Below are 20,014 nucleotides of genomic sequence, written 5' to 3' on the forward strand. Positions count from 1 at the left end.
GATGTCAACCACATTGTTGTTTGCTGTAGAAACACACATTTTGAGAACAGCAAAAGGAAATGTGTACGGGCCAAGATTAGCGGAAAAACTGCAATTGGTTCGTTTATTTCTGCCGCTTCATGGTTGCTATGGGAACAATTGTTTGTTGAAAAGGAAGCAGCTGTTTAAAACCCCAGGTTTTGTCACACTTTACAGGAACGGCAACTGTTCTGTGAAATTTATTCAGACCGATTGATTACTATAAAGCGACCACGACAAACATAAAATGTACAACAGACCCTCTTTATATATCACCACCATTCAGAGCCATTAAAAAGGAAAATTTGGAAGTCACGAGGTTCCAGAATATTTTTTATCATTTTCTCAATGAGGAAAAAACAATGTTATAATGCCAGTATAAATACATAAGAGAGAGGGAAAGGGAGTGTGTCGTTTTGATGAAATGTTAGATCAGAAATGTCAACTATGCTCTTCACAGATGCTATCTGCTTCAATCTACTTTCAACACTTCCTGTTACACAAGTGGGGGGTCAAACACATCAGTGTTCTATCTGCATCATTACACAAATTAAAGATATTTAGACCCATCAGAGGAAGAGATAGCAAAATACCATGGAACATTTCTCCATGTAAGGATTTACAGTTTTACATTCATTCTGATGTAAATGAAATTAATGCGAGGTAGGATACAGTAATGACTGGAAAGGATATATGTAACTTTTTAAATTAAGTTTAATGAAAGATCCAAGTAATATAAAACAATGGAAATTTTCAATTGTAAAGTCACCTCCATGACAATATTCAGTTGGTGTTTTGTTCCATTTACAGTACATATCACAAAATTCAAACCCCACTTTATACATGTCTTTAAAAAGAGAAAGATCAATGACACCATCAAAGCATAGCCTTCAGTGCCTAACCATGTGGACACAATGCACCAGACCATCAGAAACTGCTTTTGGTTCAGCAGGAAAAGTAAATTATTTTTTTTTGCATGGTTATTAAGGATTATTTTATATATTGAAATGTCTTTTCAACTAATGCTCGTTGTTTACTGAAGGTTGTGGATCATCTCCTCCTTGGCTATGAGGTGTGTGGTTTTGTTCACAAGTGACATCAGAGAGTTCAGCTTGTGTGACCAGTCGTTGAGAATATCGTTGGGGTCCTTGGGTCTCTGGAAGTTGATAATTCCAGCCAGCCTGTCAACTTTTGCATAGATGGTCTTGTTTACCACCAGATTAGAAAGAAACTCTTCAGATTCCTGCAAAACAATAATACATGCAGATCAAAAGTGAAAAGCTTACAGTTCCTCACTTTGCATACTTCACAAAAAAAGTAATTAGATTTCATTCACAAAATTACTGTTGTCACTTGGCTTCTTTCATAATACATCAACAAAAATGATAGTTTATGTTGTGTGAATCCTGCCCCCCCTTCCAATCCCTCCTACCACATAATGTTCTTACTCCTTAACTTCCTTCCATCATTGTTACTATTCATTTCATGTTACTGCTACTAGCTCAAAATATTCTGTCCAATCCCATTCCAAATTTGGGAAGACGGGTACTGTTATTGGAACAATGAATAAATATCAGTGATTGCAAATGGAAAGGTTCATGATTGAGCAACTATGATACTTCCTTGAAATCCTAGATGGAACTCCCCACTGTCAAATGGATCTTTAGGAGGTACTGGCCACACTAATTTCACTCCCACCATCAGGAAGAAGTTACAGGAATCTGAAAACCGTGACTACCAGGTTCAGGAATAACTTTTCAACAAACATCATGGTCTTAAACACTACACAACTCTAATCCCAACTATGAACTCTCTATGGTTGCATTTAGGACTTTGGGCATTTTTGCATTTGTATTTGGGTTATTAATTTTGATTTTCTATTTATAATATTACTGTGCTTGCAGGCCTGTTATGCTGCAGCAGGTAAGAATTTAATTGTTGCGACATATGACAATTAAACATTTTTAACTTAATTCTTGACAACTCTTTGCACATTACAGAAGATTTGATACTCACATTTATGGAAAGATCGAGAAGCTCTGCCATTCTTTTCATTGTGATCCGTGTGTAATATTTTGCCATGATTCGAATATTCTAAAATAACAACATTGAAATTGTTTGTACCTGGCAAGATCTTTGGACGAGGCTTACACTTTGTCAACTCTCATTTCTTACATCAGCAAAGCGTTTAATGGAATGTTAGTGATAATCAACTTAATGTTCCTGTTTGCTTTCTATTGGACCTTGCTTGCTGTGGTACAGTTTGACAATTATTGCTGGCAAACCTAAGCCTCAAGCACAGTCTGCAAACTCGTCAACTTTGCAAGGGATGAGGAACAGGGAATAAGGTGCAAACCAAGATCCACGATTCTGTAGATTTGGACCATGTCAGCCATGAACATTACCTACAAATTGAGCCCAGCAGATAGTGCAACAATTTAAAATAAAATTGATGACACAGAAAAATATTAATGATTATAACATTCTCCTCGGTGTCAGGATCAGCTTCAGAGAGAGATGTAAAAAAGGAATGGCCATAACTCCTGTAATGATATTGAGAGAATGTTGTGTATAAACATTATGAGACATACATGTTCCACTACTCTGTTTTTAAGATCTTTCCATCTTTTGTTTCCTTCTTCAGTGTTGGAAAATACATCTGTGCATGCATTTTCTGCTAATTCTCCTCTCAATTCCTGACTGTAATCCTCCTCCAATGAGTTCCAGCGCATTAGTTCCATTGTGGTAAAGAGCTTCAGCAGATCCCTGCAATACAAAAATGTAACGTTGCTCTTGGACTGCAGAAATTAACTTTACATAATCAAATATCAGGTAGTCCTGCATTTCAAATCTACAATCTACTTGGTCAACTAATTGCAAGTTCCTTACACAGCCAGCAAATACATCAGACAGAATAGACTACAGGTGCTGGAATCTTGAGGAAAATGCTGGAGGAATTCAGCAGGTTAGGCAGCATCTATGGAGGGAAGTGTACAGACGGTGTTTTGGGTCAATATCCTTCCTCCAAATGAGCTGTCACTGTTTTTTTGCCAGTAAATACAGCACGTGTGAATAAAGCACATGGGAATCTCCAATTTCAGTCTTCATCTTTCACAAGTAGCAATGTTAAAAAAAAACACCCCCAATGCATTAAATAATTATATACTGGCAATTGGAATGTGAATCCTGGCCTAAAAGCTGGTAATAACCTAAAAGCCACTTATAGCACAAAAACTAGAGAAAATGAACTATTTTCAAATTTTGGATTTACAGCCGAAAGATTGTTTATATTAAATAAGATCATTTTTATAAATAGTATATAATTACTATGAATCAAGCCAGCTAAAACAGTACATGGAGCTTACATTTCAATGCAAAACCTCTAAACTGCTTTTATATGAAGTAATTACAGATCCACTTAAACCAATGTTTTAACTGGCAGATAAGTGGAGTAAGTGATAAAGACTCAAGGCAAAGAGGAGACAAGGGTGTAAGATAAGGAGAGAAGAGGAAGAGTGAAATGTAAAGGCAGAAATATATTGTTGAGTCACGTTGCACTTTATTAATAACAACTTGTTAAACAAAAATTGTGCTGAGGTTTCTTTTTATGATATCTCTCACCAATTTTCTCCCCCAAAGAGTTTGGAATTGTTCATATTTTGCTGGAAAACAATTTCATGAGAAAATAATTCTGCTGTGCCCTGTTGGATTGGTTGTTTTTCATGCGCAAGTCTTAGCAAGAAACACTGGCATGCTGTTCAACTGCATGTCCAAGCTGCATTCAAATATGCATCTAAAGCAGAAGCTGTTGGATACCAAATGAGAGGCAGAAATCATAGTTGATCTTCATCTCTTTAATTGCAGTTGTTCGAAACCAATCATCCTCCTGGATGAACGGATTCAAACGAGAATGATCTTACTTGGTCTTTGATGCAGAGTGCACCTTCAACATGTTTAGCACTGTTGGAGATGCCATTTTCAGCTGATTTATTAAAACAAAGATCTAAAATGTCTGTTTAAATGAACATGGAAAATCCCATTAAATTATCCACATTTTTTTTTCAGGATTTCTCAGAATTTAGTAAATGCAAAATGTAATTAAAAAAAGTTATCAGGTCAACCACAGCCTTTGGGATCTTGTCGTTCACAAATTGGCTGTATCCTCGACACTGGCAGCACTTCAAAGTATTCTACTGATTCTGAAGATTTTGAGGATGTAAAAAAAGTTCCTTGCTACAGAGCCGCTTGTTGAAATTTTTTTTGGAAACTTTCCAATTAGGAAAACAAATTAATGAAGTCAAAATGACATTGAAAAAGCATATATAGGAATTAAAAAAAAAAAAAAAAAAGTTTTTGTACCTGTACTTAGGTAGCTCTTCAAGTTTTTTGTCCTGGCTGATTCTATGGACGAGATCAGATTGTTCATTGTCATAAGGTGCCAGGATGACGTAGAGAACAACACTCTTCAATGCCTTGAAGTTAAACGTAAAAAGGTTAATAAAAATAAGGGATATTGAGAAGAAAGATCCCCACAAGATGAACATAGATTAAACAAAGACCAAGCCTGGGGGGAAGTATTCTACTAGTTTACTAATTATAGCAATAGAGAAATATGCAATATTCAAATCAATGAAAAAGAATCCTTATTTACTGCATAACATTTGACATATAAAACTGCTGTGTACAGAGTAAATGACCTTAAAGTGCACGAAGAATAATAAGTAGCCGCTCTTCTGCAGTAAATATATTAATTTCTACTCTGCATTCCTTCACTAATGCTTTTTAATAGCCCGGAAAATTACGCAACTTCTTGGACAGATCCCAAAGGAAAATTGAAACATTATTTCAGTGAGACAGGAATAAAGATCTAGCATAATTCTGAAACAGTCAACTCATAAATACATTAGATTTTATGAAAGCCAAATGCATTGATTTCCCAGGCGACTTATTCCTTTCTTTAATCTAATTAACAGTAGCAGGTTGGAACAACGAAACATGCTAAATTTTATGTGTCACAAGAAATCTTTGTCTTTTTCACTCCATCCACACCCTCTCCATTTTCTTTCTCCCGATATCTGTGCCATTTTAACTGCTGGTGTGAGCAGGATTGAAAGCAAATGTTGTCCTTCAAATTTAATTTGAAGTGCTTTTTAAATTTTGTCTCTCCCTTTCTTTGGTTTCCTCCCAATAACCCAGAAATATTTTTGTTAAGTATATTTGTTAAATGTATTGAATTCAGCCACAGTATATTGTAGACCTTGACGACTGAATGCATAAAGAATAATTGATCCAGGTTCTTTTGTCACTCCTTTGCAAAAGGAAATGGATTCTCTCCATTAAACTGGCAAAATTTTGTATTCCTCTATCAAATCAACTCTCTAACCTCTCTGGTTTAACCTTGAAAGGTTTGGGGAAAAGGAGGCTGGGAACTGGAGAGTTTCAGACTCGCAATGACAAAAAATTTTCCTGCAAATATTTCAAAGGCAAAGGTCTTAATCGCTGTTTATATTTTGTTATTATAAGATAAAAATTACTGAAAGCTGTATGTTACATTGTTTAATAGTGTATTATCGCACAAGTGTCAATGGAAGCAATTCTTATATATACACACAATGGTACAGTGCCCTCTATAATGTTTTGGGCAAAGACCCATCATTTATTTATTTGTATAAACACAGCTGTAATTTCTACATGGTGAAACCAAAATGTATCAAAATACCCTTTAATAAAATCTGACAATGTGCACTTTAACCACATGTGAGTTTTTTCCAATTACAAATCTCAAATTGTGGAGTACAGTGGCAAATAATTAAAAGATGGGTCTTTGTCCCAAACATCATGGAGGGCACTGTATCTGATTACCGCAGGGAGGTTACATGGAACTAATCTTTTCCCCCCAGAGTGTTTATTGTTGCAAGACAGCTTTATTTCTGCTTGTCAATCTCGAAAGTCCGATCTAAGTCATATTTTAACCAATTCAGCAGCCCACATAATACAAATTACAAGTTCGGCATGGACTACAAGTTCGGCACGGACTTGTAGGGCCGAGATGGCCTGTTTCCGTGCTGTATTTGTTATATGTTATATGTTATATGTAAATTGTGTTTCCTAATTTATCGATCTTGTTACATCCTATTTGAGGCATGGAAATACACATTACTACCTGATCTTGATATCAATCTATAAATTCAAGGATACACTTAGGACAGTTCTAACTCAACAACTAAACATCAAACATACTGCTAGCTTTGCAGAACCGTAGCAGCATGTGGAGTCGAGATTTATTTTAAATTACTGTAGACCAAGTTAAATTGTAGATGAAAAGGTAAAAGTTTGGAGAAAAAATTCAAAAGCACAAAAAACTGTTACATAATTACTCACTTTAAACTGTATTTGAGAAATGTTATACAATTTGCACACAGCTCCATCTCAGGTCCAGCTTGCTATTAGATAACCTTGCCAACAAGGCCTCTATACAGACTGACTGTTGGATTCTGTGACAATGCAGCCAATATCTTTGGCTCTTTCAATATTCTCACAGAGAAATACAAAAAATTTCGACCCTGGATATTGCTAACAGTTTTTAGCATTATGCCAGAAGTCTCTGGTTACATAAGTATATTTTCCTGGTTTAGTTAAAACTGAGAAAATGCAAGCATATTTTTCACATTTCCTTACAACATAGAAGGACATTTGGCCTAGGTAGCATATGCCAATTTGTAAATCACTCTTCCTCTAACGTTTCATTATGACCTATTCTCCCAACATTCCCATCCATTTCCTCATCAAAGATTCCACCAATTTCTCCCGTCAGATTCTTCCGGTTATTGATATACTCAAGACAATTTTGTGTATCCAGTTAATCTACCGACCCAAACATTTTTGAAATGTTGAAACCAGAAACTCATGCTGTCATAGGGAGGGTGTGCAATGTTCACGAAGGTCAGGGTTGAACCTGGATCACTCACATTCAAGTAGTAATTCTATCAGCTGTACCACTGTGCTGCCTGACAAATCATAGCACCCTGGAGTCACTGAGCATGGAAACAGGCCCTTTGGTCGACCAAATTCATGCTGACCATCAAGTATCCATTTACACCATTTCTCCCACACTTCTATCAACTCCTCCCAGACAAAAACACTCACCTACACACCAGCAACAATGTTTAATAACAAATAACTCATCCACAGTGCCATCCATAATGTTTTGGACAAAGACCCATCATTTATTTATTTGCCTCTGTACTCCACAATTTGAGATATGTAACAGAAAAAAAATCACATGTGGTTAAACTGCACATTGTCAGATTTTAATTAAAGGGTATTTTTACACATTTTGGTTTCACCATGTAGAAATCACAGCTGTGTTTATACATAGTTGGGTGGTGGGGGTGTTATCGCCTTGGCATGTTTGGCTGCTGAAGGTACTGGCTCACTTATCTTCATTGATGATACAACTGCTAATGGTAGTAGCATAATGAATTCCGAAGTGTATAGACATCCTATCAGCTCAAGTTCAAACAAATGCCTCAAAACTCATTGGCCGGCAGTTCATTCAACAGCAAGACAATGATCCCAAACATACTGCTAAAGCAACAAAGGAGTTTTTCAAAGCTAAAAAATGGTCAATTCTTGAGTGGCCAAGTCAATCACCCGATCTGAACCCAATTGAGCATGCCTTTTATATACTGAAGGGGACTAGCCCCCAAAACAAGCATAAGCTAAAGATGGCTGCAATACAGGCCTGGCAGAGCATCACCAGAGAAGACACCCAGCAACTGGTGATGTCCATGAATCGCAGACTTCAAGCAATCATTGCATGCAAAGGATATGCAACACAATACTAAACAAGACTATTTTCATTTTCATGACATTGCTGTGTCCCAAACATTATGGTGCCCAGAAATGAGGGGACAATGTATAAATACTGCTGTAATTTCTACATGGTGAAACCAAAATGTGTTAAAATGGCCTTTATTAAAATCTGACAGTGTAACCACATGTGATTTTTTCTATTACAAATCTCAAATTGTGGAATACAGAGGTAAATAAATAAAAGGTGGGTTTTTGTCCCCCAGTGTTCCTCTGAAGAAGTTGTATTTTGGATTTAACAGTTAGAGCTCATAAGAAGAATCAAATACACAGGACAAGATGTTAAGAAGTCCCTTGTGCCAATAGGTGGGGAGCATTTCACGACATTCGTTGATTGTTGAGAGTGGTAGACGCTCAACATCGGTGGGGGGGCGGGGGGGGGGGGGGGGGGGGAGTGGATACGTATATCTTGGCCTGGGTAACCTTCAGGACAGTTGGGCACAGGACACATCATCAGTAGTGTACCCTTGCATCGCTGGGTGTTTCGGCCTTTTAACACTATACACCCTCCACAAGGGCGGCCCGCTGCAGGATGATCAGCCCTCAGCGCGTGTCCCGTGTCAAACCGTCCCAAAGATTCACCCTGAAATACTTGGGGCCCAGCATGGGTCTTTCCGCTTGAGCCAAATCCACCGGCTGCTTCTTTCAGCCGCCTCTGAGAGTGATCTTATGGTCTTCCGCAGAGCCTGACCGTGGATTCCAAGCTCCTTCAGCAGTCTGATGGTAGATGACGCAACAAATCCTCTGCATCCCACTTCAACTGGATAGACTTTGGTGTTCCAGCCACGCTGCGTTGCCTCTGCTGCAAGCTCTGCGTAACGCAGCTTCTTACGCTCATAGGCCTCCAAGGTTCAATCAACCAAGGTTAAAAAAAATCATGTAAGAATTAATAGGAAGAGTGCAACATTCAATCTTTATCATTCTTTGTAATCAACTTTACCTGTTGCCATTTTGTGGTATCAGCTTCGATACAAGGTGTATCATAGATGGCACGATAGTGTTTACATATAGACAAATAGGATCCTTCATGCTGGTCAACATGAATCATTAGGTTGTAGTATTTTAACTTCAAGTCCTATAAAAGATGGCAATCTGGATTACGGTAGGCCAAGTTAAGTTATAATTGTCCTGTGCATTATGTATTAATCATCTGTGCAACAATTGATTTATGTTTTAGTCAGACAGAAACCATGCCTAACATGAAAATAATCAAATGAAAGTAATTTAACCTGAGAAAATGCAGGATGAAAAGATCACAAACACCAAATGTTAGTTTTTGACAACTGGTAATTGACCTAGACCATTGACAATTTCCTTCCACAGTTATTACCTGATATCCAAAGAATTTAACAGTTTCTGTTTTTATTTAACTTCCTTGATATCATGAAAAAGTGGCTATACATGTTCCGATTTCTCTATCCTCACTATTGGGTCCCATCGAGATTTAATTCACATCTAACAATTCCACAGAATTGGAATTAAGAAATAGGAGCCGAGCGTGCAACCCATTCAGCTTGTAGTGCATCCATTTAGCCTCAACTCCATTCTCTGGTTGGATCCCTATAACCGTCTTTATATCTATTAGAAAGGATATATCTTCCTTTAGATGGGGAACAGTTCCCAGGGCTCTAAATCGAGTGAACTTCTGCTGCACCACTTCCAAGAAATAAACATTCCTTTCTAACATAAATGATCTCACTGATGGCCTGTACAGATACAGTTAAACCCCCTAACTCTTGTACTCCATTGTCTTTGCAATTGAGGGCAACATTCTGTTTGCCTGACCAATTACTTGCACCTGCATGCTAGTCTAGTATTTCTTGTACCAGCACAGCCGCATCTCACTGAATAATAATGTTTTTAGGCTGACACCATTAAATAATATTCTGTTTTCTATTTTTCCTGCCAGGGGCAATAACCTGACACTTTCCAACATTACACTCTCAATGCAACCTTTGTTCCTTCACTTAAATGATCAAAATTCCATTCCAGACTCTGTGAAATCCCCAAAACTATCTTTGTACTGTCAGCAAATTTAGATGCATTGTACAGTCCCTTCATCTTTGTCATTATAGATTGTAATGTAATATCCAAGGCCTATCACGTAAACATTTGTCAAACTGAAAATCACCTGCTTATACCTCACACTATCTTCTACCCATTAACTAATCATCTACATTTAATAGTATATTTACTTAAACCGTACCAATCCCCTTTATACAGAACTCTTATGCAGCAGTTTATAGACTGGCAAATAATCAAGAAAATTGTCCATGACGGCAACACCCAAATTAATTTTCAAAACAAAATATGCAAATCAGTCCCGACGGTTATTTAAAATCACTGATAAATTATTGTTTTAAAATATGTATTCATAAATGATAAGAAACAGTATTTATTGGCAATCTGGCACAACTAGTGGTAGGGCATATGACTCAGCAGACTTCTATGTGGTAAACAAACTAATTTACTCAAAAACAGAGCATGTTTGAAGTGTGGATGAAAGATAAATTACAGTAATCTTCTCGTAAAATGCAATGGAGAATAACTACCAATAAATTACATGCCTAAAATCAATCTCAGTCACTGACATCAGTGTAGTTACCAAACATCATTCAGAAGGATGTTAAAAACTGTTTCCTGCTAGGTTGCAGCATTGTCACTACAGGAAGACTGAAAAGAATTTAAAACTACCTCAGTATTTTCCCCCTTGAAGAACTTTGTGTTTATTTTTTTGCTGATGATTTGTGTTCGAATGTAATCCTTTATAGCCACGCAGAGTCTCATTTGTTCCAAGATAAACTCAACCTTCTCCTTCTTCTCCATTGAGCCGTAAGTTTCAACCTGTTGGTTTAAGAACATTGGCAATTTAAAAATACAAAGCCTAATAAAATGTCATGGTAGTTGAATTGTTCTTCAAGACATCCATTTGAAGCAATTCTCATGATTTTAGTGTTTATCGTTTATTGAGATCTGGACATTGTTGATAGGGCTGAAATTTATTGCCCATTTCAAATGCGCGGAAGAATGATTCCTGAATCACGAAAAGGTCAGTCTGGATATGGACATTAGTGAATCAGGCAACCAAAACTTTTCTAATCACAACTTTTTTTCTCCCAGATTACTAACTGAATTTAGATTCTGGATTACTAGCTGAATTTAGATTTCAGATTGCTAACTGAATTTAGATTTCATTGCTGCTGTTGAAAGAACAGGATTATGAGTTCAAAGACAAAAGTCAGGGGCACTGAGCCAGTACCTTCATTGCTGCTTCACCAGCATCCTGTGTCCAAGATGGCTGTCGGAAGGGAGAGTGGACGCTGGCGCGCTTTAGCCACCGCTGCTCTCTCTTCACATTGTGTTTTTGATTTTTTGTCTTTGGATTGAATTCTGTTTTTAATTTGTGTTTTGGTGATGTCTTTATTATTTATTTTATTCCGATTATATGTTTTATTATTCTTGTTAATCTCTGTAAGGTGTCCTTGAGATTTTTGAAAGGCGCCCAAAAATAAAATTTATTATTTATTATTATTATTATATACTTAGAGGAGGAGCCATCTTGGTGAACGGCTGCTAGCCAGCAGCCGTCCGTTTTAAATTCGTTTTTTTAATAGTTTTTAGTGAGTCCTGTTTTTTGTTTGTAGGGGATATGGTCTTTTTAATGTGGGGGGTAGGTGTAAACTTTATTTCTAGGTCCCTACCTGGTCGGTGTGGCAGCCTTTTCTCCGGGCTGCCCGTCGACCCGTCCTCGTGGCCTACCAGCGGGCTTGGAGCGCCGTTTCCTGGCGGGGACCGCCCAGCACCTCGGCGGCGGCACAGCGTTGAAGCGCTGGAGCGGAGCGGAGTGGAGCGGGCGACGCCTTGCCTGGGTCGCCGCGCTGGACCGCCGAGTGCAACATCTCCGGGCTGCAGGTCTGCGGAGCGGAGTGGCGGCAGTGCGGAGAGGCGGCAGTGCGGAGAGGCGGCGCCGACTTTTTCTTTGGGAGCCTGGGAGCTCCAAACCAGGAAGCGGCTGTTCCAGGTGGCCCAGCCGCTGAAAGGACTCTCCCGACGCCGGGGCAAGACCACCCGGTGAGAACGGCCAGGGACATCGGGCCTCCGTAGAGGCAACTGCGGTGGCCTCAATAGGCCTGACTTTGGGGTGAACATGGGGTGTGGACTGGACATTGTGCCTTCCCCCACAGTGGTATCCATTGTGGGGGGATGATTTTTTTGTCTAATTTGTAGTCCTGTAGGTCTGTGTCCAAGATGGCTGCCGTGAAGAGAGAGTGAACGCTGGCGCGCTTTGGCTGCCGCTGCTCTCTCTTCACACTGTGTTTTTGATTTTCTGTTTTTGGATTGAATTCTGTTTTTAATTTGTGTCTCTGTGATGTCTTTATTACTTGTTATATTCCGATCATATGTTATTCCGATTACTATGTAAGGTGTCCTTGAGATGTCTGAAAGGCGCCCATTAAATAAAATTTATTATTATTATTATTATATACTTGTGAATACCTATATCTCCAAACTGATAAGTTCCCAAAAGGATAATCAAGCATAACATCAAGTTAGGAGCAGTGGAACAGCTGACCATAGCTGCCAGAGAGGGGGTGGAACCAAACACAATCACTATGCTTAAGAAATATTTAGACAGAAATATTTTGATGTATTTAGATAGGCACAGAATGGAAGTGGTAATGTGGGCAAATGGGTTTAGTGTGGATGGGTAAAAAGGTTGGTTGGACAAGGTGGGCCAAGGCACCCACTTCTGTACTGTATAACTCTATGACTTTGCCATAGCTAATCTACCTCAGCTCCATTTTAATGAACTATGCTCATATTTCTAGATCTCCTCAATACCAACAAAACCATCGACAACTGTTTTAAACAAACACAATGAATGAGCTTACACAGCCCTCCACGGTAGAGTTCCAAAGATTCAACATCCTTTGTGTGAAAAAAATGTATCCACATCTTAGTCTTAAATGGCCTACTCCTTATTTTGAGACAATGATTCCCAGCTCTAGTCTCCTTAATTCCTTATAGCCCTGTCCCACGGTACGAGTTCATTCCAAGAGCTCTCCCGAGTTTAAAACAAATCAAACTTGTGGTAAGCATGGAGAATGAACGTAGCAGGTACGTCGGAGCTCAGGGACGTCTCTTAGCGCTAACGGCAGGTACTCGGGAAGACTCGCTAACGACAGGTAAGCACGGGAAGACTCGTGAAGATTTTTCAACATGTTGAAAAATGTCCACGAGAGCCCAGAGTACCGACGAGTGGCCATTACCGTAAATCTCTGAGTTCGAATCACGGCAAACTCGGGAGAAATCTTGGAATTAACTCGTGGCATGGGACAGGGCTTTTATCCCTGCAGAGCACTTAAGTTTCCTTGGCATTCTGGCAGGTTTTTTTTTAACCTGACCAGGGAAATGTGTCAATCACATTAACAGCAAAACAACCACACATTTATATTTTGCCAAAGGAAAACCTAATATTTGTCTATGTTTAACATAGTTGGAAGTGAATCAGTGGGCTAAGGGAATAATAGTGAAAAGTATTGGGAGGAAAGTAAAAGTGCAGCCTCAACTGAGTGACTCCAGTCTTTTGTGTCTATCTTCGGTGAAACCCGCATCTGCAGTATCTTCCTACACATTTTGTCTGCTTCCCTTCAACTCCCTTGGCCACTGGACTAAACAACTAATGCTCTTGCCAACCTTTATCCAAAATACCATCTTTTTCCAGTTGCTCTTTTTTTTCCCCCAGATACATCTCCAACTCTCTTGATACTATTTTCTCACTGTCCACTATCCAACTTCTTATTTTGGCCTTATATTAACGGATATTGCCCACAGTTTTTAATCTTGACTGCCACTCTTCACACACAACCCTGCCATGAGACTGAAAAGCTGTTTGCTCAAAATTAAAATACCCTTGACTTTTCCGTTCTTCCAAACTACCACGTCTTCCCCAACTTCTATTTTCTCCCTAAAGTCCTTAAATATGTATAGCCATCAAAACCAGGCTCATTCAATTTGGAACTCTTGACTAGAATTGCTCTATTCAAGCTTCCACCCTTGCTTTGACAGCAAAACCATCCTTATCAAAGTCCTCCCATTACTCTTTTTATCACTCTCTTAATCAGCTGACTTTAGAAAACAATACTAGACATCTTGCAAAGGCATTAAAATATAAAATCTTCACAAGACAATATTTGAAAATACTTGGCTGCTCATTGGCTTATTTGCTTGGAGTTAATCGCCTAAGATGTCTGCGACCGAGCCAGAGTCTGAAAAAAATCCTGACCCGAAACAATGCTGTCCATTCCCTCCACAGATGTTGCAATGACTTACTGCGTTACTCCAACACGTTGGATTGTATTGACGATTCCAGCCTCTGCAGTTCCTTGTGTTTTGATACTTTCTTGTTTTTAACACCCAGCCTATTTCTCTGCCTATCTGCCTATGGTTTCCAATTCATATTTATATAACTTCCGCCAGACCTACACTCTGAGATATCTATATTATAATTTGTTCTCTTAAATATTATCAAATGTGAACACCCTTGCCTTCATCCTCAAGGGCCCTATTCATAGTTACTGCCTTAAACTTCCTGATTTATTTTATTTTCCTCCTTTAAGCAAATTTGAACCCAACCAGGCCATTACAAAGATATTCCTTAATACCACTTTTGTATCTTGGAGTCAATCTTTTGTTTTACATTCCTGTAAAAAGCGAACATTTACCCCACATTAAAGATACTCTAAAAAATGTAAAATGTTCTTTTAATTTATGAACTTGGTTTGCAAAATTGACAGGTAATTGCAGTGCTTCCAAACATTAAGATAATTTGATGTTGATAGAATTTCATATTTTGTCTTTACTTTGCTCAAAGTTTTTCAATTATAAAACTAAACTCAAACAGCTTGAAATTATAACATTGAGTGAAAAAACGTATGTTTTTGCTTTTGTGCATCAGCCAATATTATTAGATTTATTTTACTTGATAGCAACTCAAACGATCACAATTACTTTGAGAAAATCTCGTTCATCGTGAAAGCGCGCACGTTTTACTTGCCTAGATATCATTGACATTCACCTGAAGTTCCTGCAAAATGGCAGCAGCGTCTTTCAGCTCTCCAGCTTCCTCCTTTATCATGGCCAAGTGTTTGGTTAACCGGGCACGCTCAATTTCCACATAGATCTGAAATAAGCAATTGATAGCAATAATGTAACAGCACGATTTTGGATTTGGATTTTATACTTGATTATTTAAATTCATTTAAAAAATCTTCAGAAACAAAGCAAGTATGTGGGAGGTCAAGGACACCGCTAGTGCCTCTGGCTGCTACAAATGCGAGAAGTGCATCCAGGTAGAGCTCCTGAAGGGCCGTGTTGGGGAACTGGAGAAGCAAGTGGATGACCTCTGGTTCGTCCGAGAAACGGAGTCGTTCCTCGACAAGTCCTACAGTACGATTGTTACACCTAAGGTACTGGAAGAGAGAAGGTGGGAGACAGTGAGAACGGGAGGGAAGCATGAAATGCCAACGTCCCCGGGTGTTGTACCTCTTGTGAACAGGTTCACCCACTTAGAAGCTGTCGGGACAGAAGAGGTGTTTACACTGGGCGGCGGACTGGCTTGTGATGCGAATAGGGCTGTTGAGCCAAAACCAAAAAGGCCTAAGGCAGGCAACGCCATTGTAGTGGGAGACTCCATTGTGAGAGGTACGGACAGGGGTTTCTGCGGCAACAGACGGGATGCGAGGATGGTGTGCTGCCTTCCTGGTGCCAGGATCCAGGATGTCACGGACAGAGTGCAGAAAATCCTCAAGGGCGAAGGTGAACATCCGGAAGTGGTAGTGCATGTCGGCACAAACGATGTCGGAAAGAAGGGGATGAATATTCTGCAGCGTGACTTTAGAGAGCTCGGAAAAATGCTGAAAAGCAGGACCTCCAGGGTTGTTATCTCCGGTTTGCTTCCAGTTCCTCGTGCTGGCGAGAGCAGGAACAGGGAGATACAGGACCTGAACGTGTGGCTGAGGAACTGGTGCACGGGGCAGGGATTTAGATTCTTAGATCACTGGGATCTGTTTTGGGGTAAGGGGGAACTGTACAAAAGGGACGGATTGCATCTTAACAGGTGTGGGACCAGCATTCTGGCAGGCAGGTTTGCCACTGCTACACGGGTGGTTTTAAACTGAATAAGGGGGGTGGGGTGTCGAATGGGATAGTGGAGGATGGAGTTAAAGGGAAAGGGTTTCTTAAATGTGTGAGCGTAGAGACAGAGGGGTGTAAAATGAGGGTAGAAGCAATAGGTAGCAAGGTGAAAAGTAAAAGTGGCAGGCCGGAAAATCCAGGGCAAAAATCAAAAAGGACCACTTTTCAACATAATTGTATAAGGGGTAAGAGTGTTGTAAAAACAAGCCTGAAGGCTTTGTGTCTCAATGCAAGGAGCATTCGTAATAAGGTGGATGAGTTGAATGTGCAGATAGCTATTAATGACTATGATATAGTTGGGATCACGGAGACATGGCTCCAGGGTGACCAAGGCTGGGAGCTGAACATCCAGGGATATTCAATATTCAGGAGGGATAGAGAGAAAGGAAAAGGAGGTGGGGTAGCGTTGCTGATTAGAGAGGAGATTAACGCAATGGAAAGGAAGGACATTAGTTTGGAGGATGTGGAATCGGTATGGGTAGAGCTGCGAAACACTAAGGGGCAGAAAACGCTGGTGGGTGTTGTGTACAGGCCACCTAACAGTAGTAGTGAAGTTGGAGATGGTATCAAACAGGAAATTAGAAATGCGTGCGACAAAGGCAAAACCGTTATAATGGGTGACTTCAATCTACATATAGATTGGGTGAATCAAATTGGCAGGGGTGCTGAGGAAGAGGATTTTTTGGAATGTATGCGGGATAGTTATCTAAATCAACATGTGGAGGAACCAACGAGAGAGCAGGCTATTTTAGACTGGGTATTGAGTAATGAGGAAGGGTTAGTTAGCAGTCTTATTGTACGTGCCCCCTTGGGCAAGAGTGACCATAATATGGTTGAGTTATTCATTAGGATGGAGAGTGACATTGTTAATTCAGAAACAATGGTTCTGAACTTAAAGAAAGGTAACTTTGAGGGTATGAGACGTGAATTGGCCAAGATTGACTGGCAATTAATTCTAAAAGGGTTGACGGTGGATATGCAATGGAAGACATTTAAAGACTGCATGGATGAACTACAAAAATTGTTCATCCCAGTTTGGCAAAAGAATAAATCAGGGAAGGTAGTGCATCCGTGGATAACAAGGGAAATCAGGGATAGTATCAAAGCGAAGGATGATGCGTACAAATTAGCCAGAAAAAGCAGCATACCGGAGGACTGGGAGAAATTCAGAGACCAGCAGAGGAGGACAAAGGGCTTAATTAGGAAAGGAAAAATAGATTATGAAAGAAAACTGGCAGGGAACATAAAAACTGACTGCAAAAGTTTTTATAGATATGTGAAAAGAAAGAGATTAGTTAAAACAAATGTAGGTCCCTTGCAGTCAGAAACAGGTGAGTTGATCATGGGGAAGAAGGATATGGCGGACCAATTGAATAACTACTTTGGTTCCGTCTTCACTAAGGAAGACATAAATAATCTGCCGGAAATAGCAGGGGACCGCGGGTCAAAGGAGTTGGAGGAATTGAGTGAAATCCAGGTTAGCCGGGAAGTGGTGTTGGGTAAATTGAATGGATTAAAGGCCGATAAATCCCCAGGGCCAGATAGGCTGCATCCCAGAGTACTTAAGGAAGTAGCTCCAGAAATAGTGGATGCATTAGTAATAATCTTTCAAAACTCTTTAGATTCTGGAGTAGTTCCTGAAGATTGGCGGGTAGCAAACGTAACCCCACTTTTTAAGAAGGGAGGGAGAGAGAAAACGGGGAATTACAGACCAGTTAGTCTAACATCGGTAGTGGGGAAACTGCTAGAGTCAGTTATTAAAGATGGGATAGCAGCACATTTGGAAAGTGGTGAAATCATTGGACAAAGTCAGCATGGATTTACAAAAGGTAAATCATGTCTGACGAATCTTATAGAATTTTTCGAGGATGTAACTAGTAGCGTGGATAGGGGAGAACCAGTTGATGTGGTGTATCTGGACTTCCAGAAGGCTTTCGACAAGGTCCCACATAAGAGATTAGTATACAAACTTAAAGCACACGGCATTGGGGGTTCAGTATTGATGTGGATAGAGAACTGGCTGGCAAACAGGAAGCAAAGAGTAGGAGTAAACGGGTCCTTTTCACAATGGCAGGCAGTGACTAGTGGGGTACCGCAAGGCTCAGTGCTGGGACCCCAGCTATTTACAATATACATTAATGATCTGGATGAGGGAATTGAAGGCAATATCTCCAAGTTTGCGGATGACACTAAGCTGGGGGGCAGTGTTAGCTGTGAGGAGGATGCTAGGAGACTGCAAGGTGACTTGGATAGGCTGGGTGAGTGGGCAAATGTTTGGCAGATGCAGTATAATGTGGATAAATGTGAGGTTATCCATTTTGGTGGCAAAAACAGGAAAGCAGACTATTATCTAAATGGTGGCCGACTAGGAAAAGGGGAGATGCAGCGAGACCTGGGTGTCATGGTACACCAGTCATTGAAAGTGGGCATGCAGGTGCAGCAGGCAGTGAAGAAAGCGAATGGTATGTTAGCTTTCATAGCAAAAGGATTTGAGTATAGGAGCAGGGAGGTTCTACTGCAGTTGTACAGGGTCTTGGTGAGACCACACCTGGAGTATTGCGTACAGTTTTGGTCTCCAAATCTGAGGAAGGACATTATTGCCATAGAGGGAGTGCAGAGAAGGTTCACCAGACTGATTCCTGGGATGTCAGGACTGTCTTATGAAGAAAGACTGGATAGACTTGGTTTATACTCTCTAGAATTTAGGAGATTGAGAGGGGATCTTATAGAAACTTACAAAATTCTTAAGGGGTTGGACAGGCTAGATGCGGGAGGATTGCTCCCGATGTTGGGGAAGTCCAGGACAAGGGGTCACAGCTTAAGGATAAGGGGGAAATCCTTTAAAACCGAGATGAGAAGAACTTTTTTCACACAGAGAGTGGTGAATCTCTGGAACTCTCTGCCACAGAGGGTAGTCGAGGCCAGTTCATTGGCTATATTTAAGAGGGAGTTAGATGTGGCCCTTGTGGCTAAGGGGATCAGAGGGTATGGAGAGAAGGCAGGTACGGGATACTGAGTTGGATGATCAGCCATGATCATATTGAATGGCGGTGCAGGCTCGAAGGGCCGAATGGCCTACTCCTGCACCTAATTTCTATGTTTCTATGTTTAATTTACTTAGTTGCAACCTCTTGCGGAAATGTTACACAAGATAAACACGGCAGTAGTAGGTTGCATCATTCAATTATATTCTAGATTTTAAAATCATTCTTCCTCTAAAGGTTCTTTTAGGACAAGGTTTTAAGAGCACATAAATCAGAAAGAAACAACAAGCAGTTCCTGATTTGTGCTATCCATATCATAGGGTCATACAGCATGGAGCATCGGCCAACTCGTCCAAGCCGACCGAGATGCCCCATGATCAAGGAATAGGAATATTTTATTGCTCTATCGAAGCAACGCAGGCCTCTTGCAGTTACTATCTTATAGAGAAAATGTTAAAATGGAAGCATAAATAATCCAAGGCACCTAGACAGCCAAAGGTACTATTAAATGTAAATTGTATGGTCATAGCTTATAACATATAACAATTACAGCACGGAAACAGGCCATCTCGGCCCTACAAGTCCATGCCAAACAATTATTTTCCCTTAGTCCCACCTGCCTGCACTCATACCATAACCCTCCATTCCCTTCTCATCCATATGCCTATCCAATTTATTTTTAAATGATACCAACGAACCTGCCTCCACCACTTCCACTGGAAGCTCATTCCACACCGCTACCACTCTCTGAGTAAAGAAGTTCCCCCTCATGTTACCCCTAAACTTCTGTCCCTTAATTCTGAAGTCATGTCCTCTTGTTTGAATCTTTCCTATTCTCAAAGGGAAAAGCTTGTCCACATCAACTCTGTCTATCCCTCTCATCATTTTAAAGACCTCTATCAAGTCCCCCCTTAACCTTCTGCGCTCCAGAGAATAAAGACCTA

The 20,014-nt window shown here is 40.0% G+C and overlaps 1 protein-coding gene across 1 annotated transcript in view; it reads right to left on the reverse strand.

Moving 5' to 3' along the window:
• Positions 1 to 263: 263 nt before the first annotated feature.
• Positions 264 to 20,014, reverse strand: part of psmd12 (proteasome 26S subunit, non-ATPase 12) — a 33,701-nt gene continuing 13,950 nt past the window's right edge. Inside the window, exons 5-11 of the mRNA XM_033044151.1 lie at positions 14,969 to 15,073; positions 10,585 to 10,734; positions 8,831 to 8,965; positions 4,378 to 4,490; positions 2,610 to 2,784; positions 2,035 to 2,112; positions 264 to 1,261 (exon numbers count right to left, since the gene is read on the reverse strand). Of these exons, the coding sequence (XP_032900042.1) occupies positions 1,052 to 1,261; positions 2,035 to 2,112; positions 2,610 to 2,784; positions 4,378 to 4,490; positions 8,831 to 8,965; positions 10,585 to 10,734; positions 14,969 to 15,073 (966 nt within the window). The 3' untranslated portion in view covers positions 264 to 1,051. The remainder of the gene's footprint in view (positions 1,262 to 2,034; positions 2,113 to 2,609; positions 2,785 to 4,377; positions 4,491 to 8,830; positions 8,966 to 10,584; positions 10,735 to 14,968; positions 15,074 to 20,014) is intronic.

This window comes from Amblyraja radiata, chromosome 26 (genome assembly GCF_010909765.2).
Source record: "Amblyraja radiata isolate CabotCenter1 chromosome 26, sAmbRad1.1.pri, whole genome shotgun sequence".
In the NCBI taxonomy this organism is placed as follows: domain Eukaryota; kingdom Metazoa; phylum Chordata; class Chondrichthyes; order Rajiformes; family Rajidae; genus Amblyraja; species Amblyraja radiata.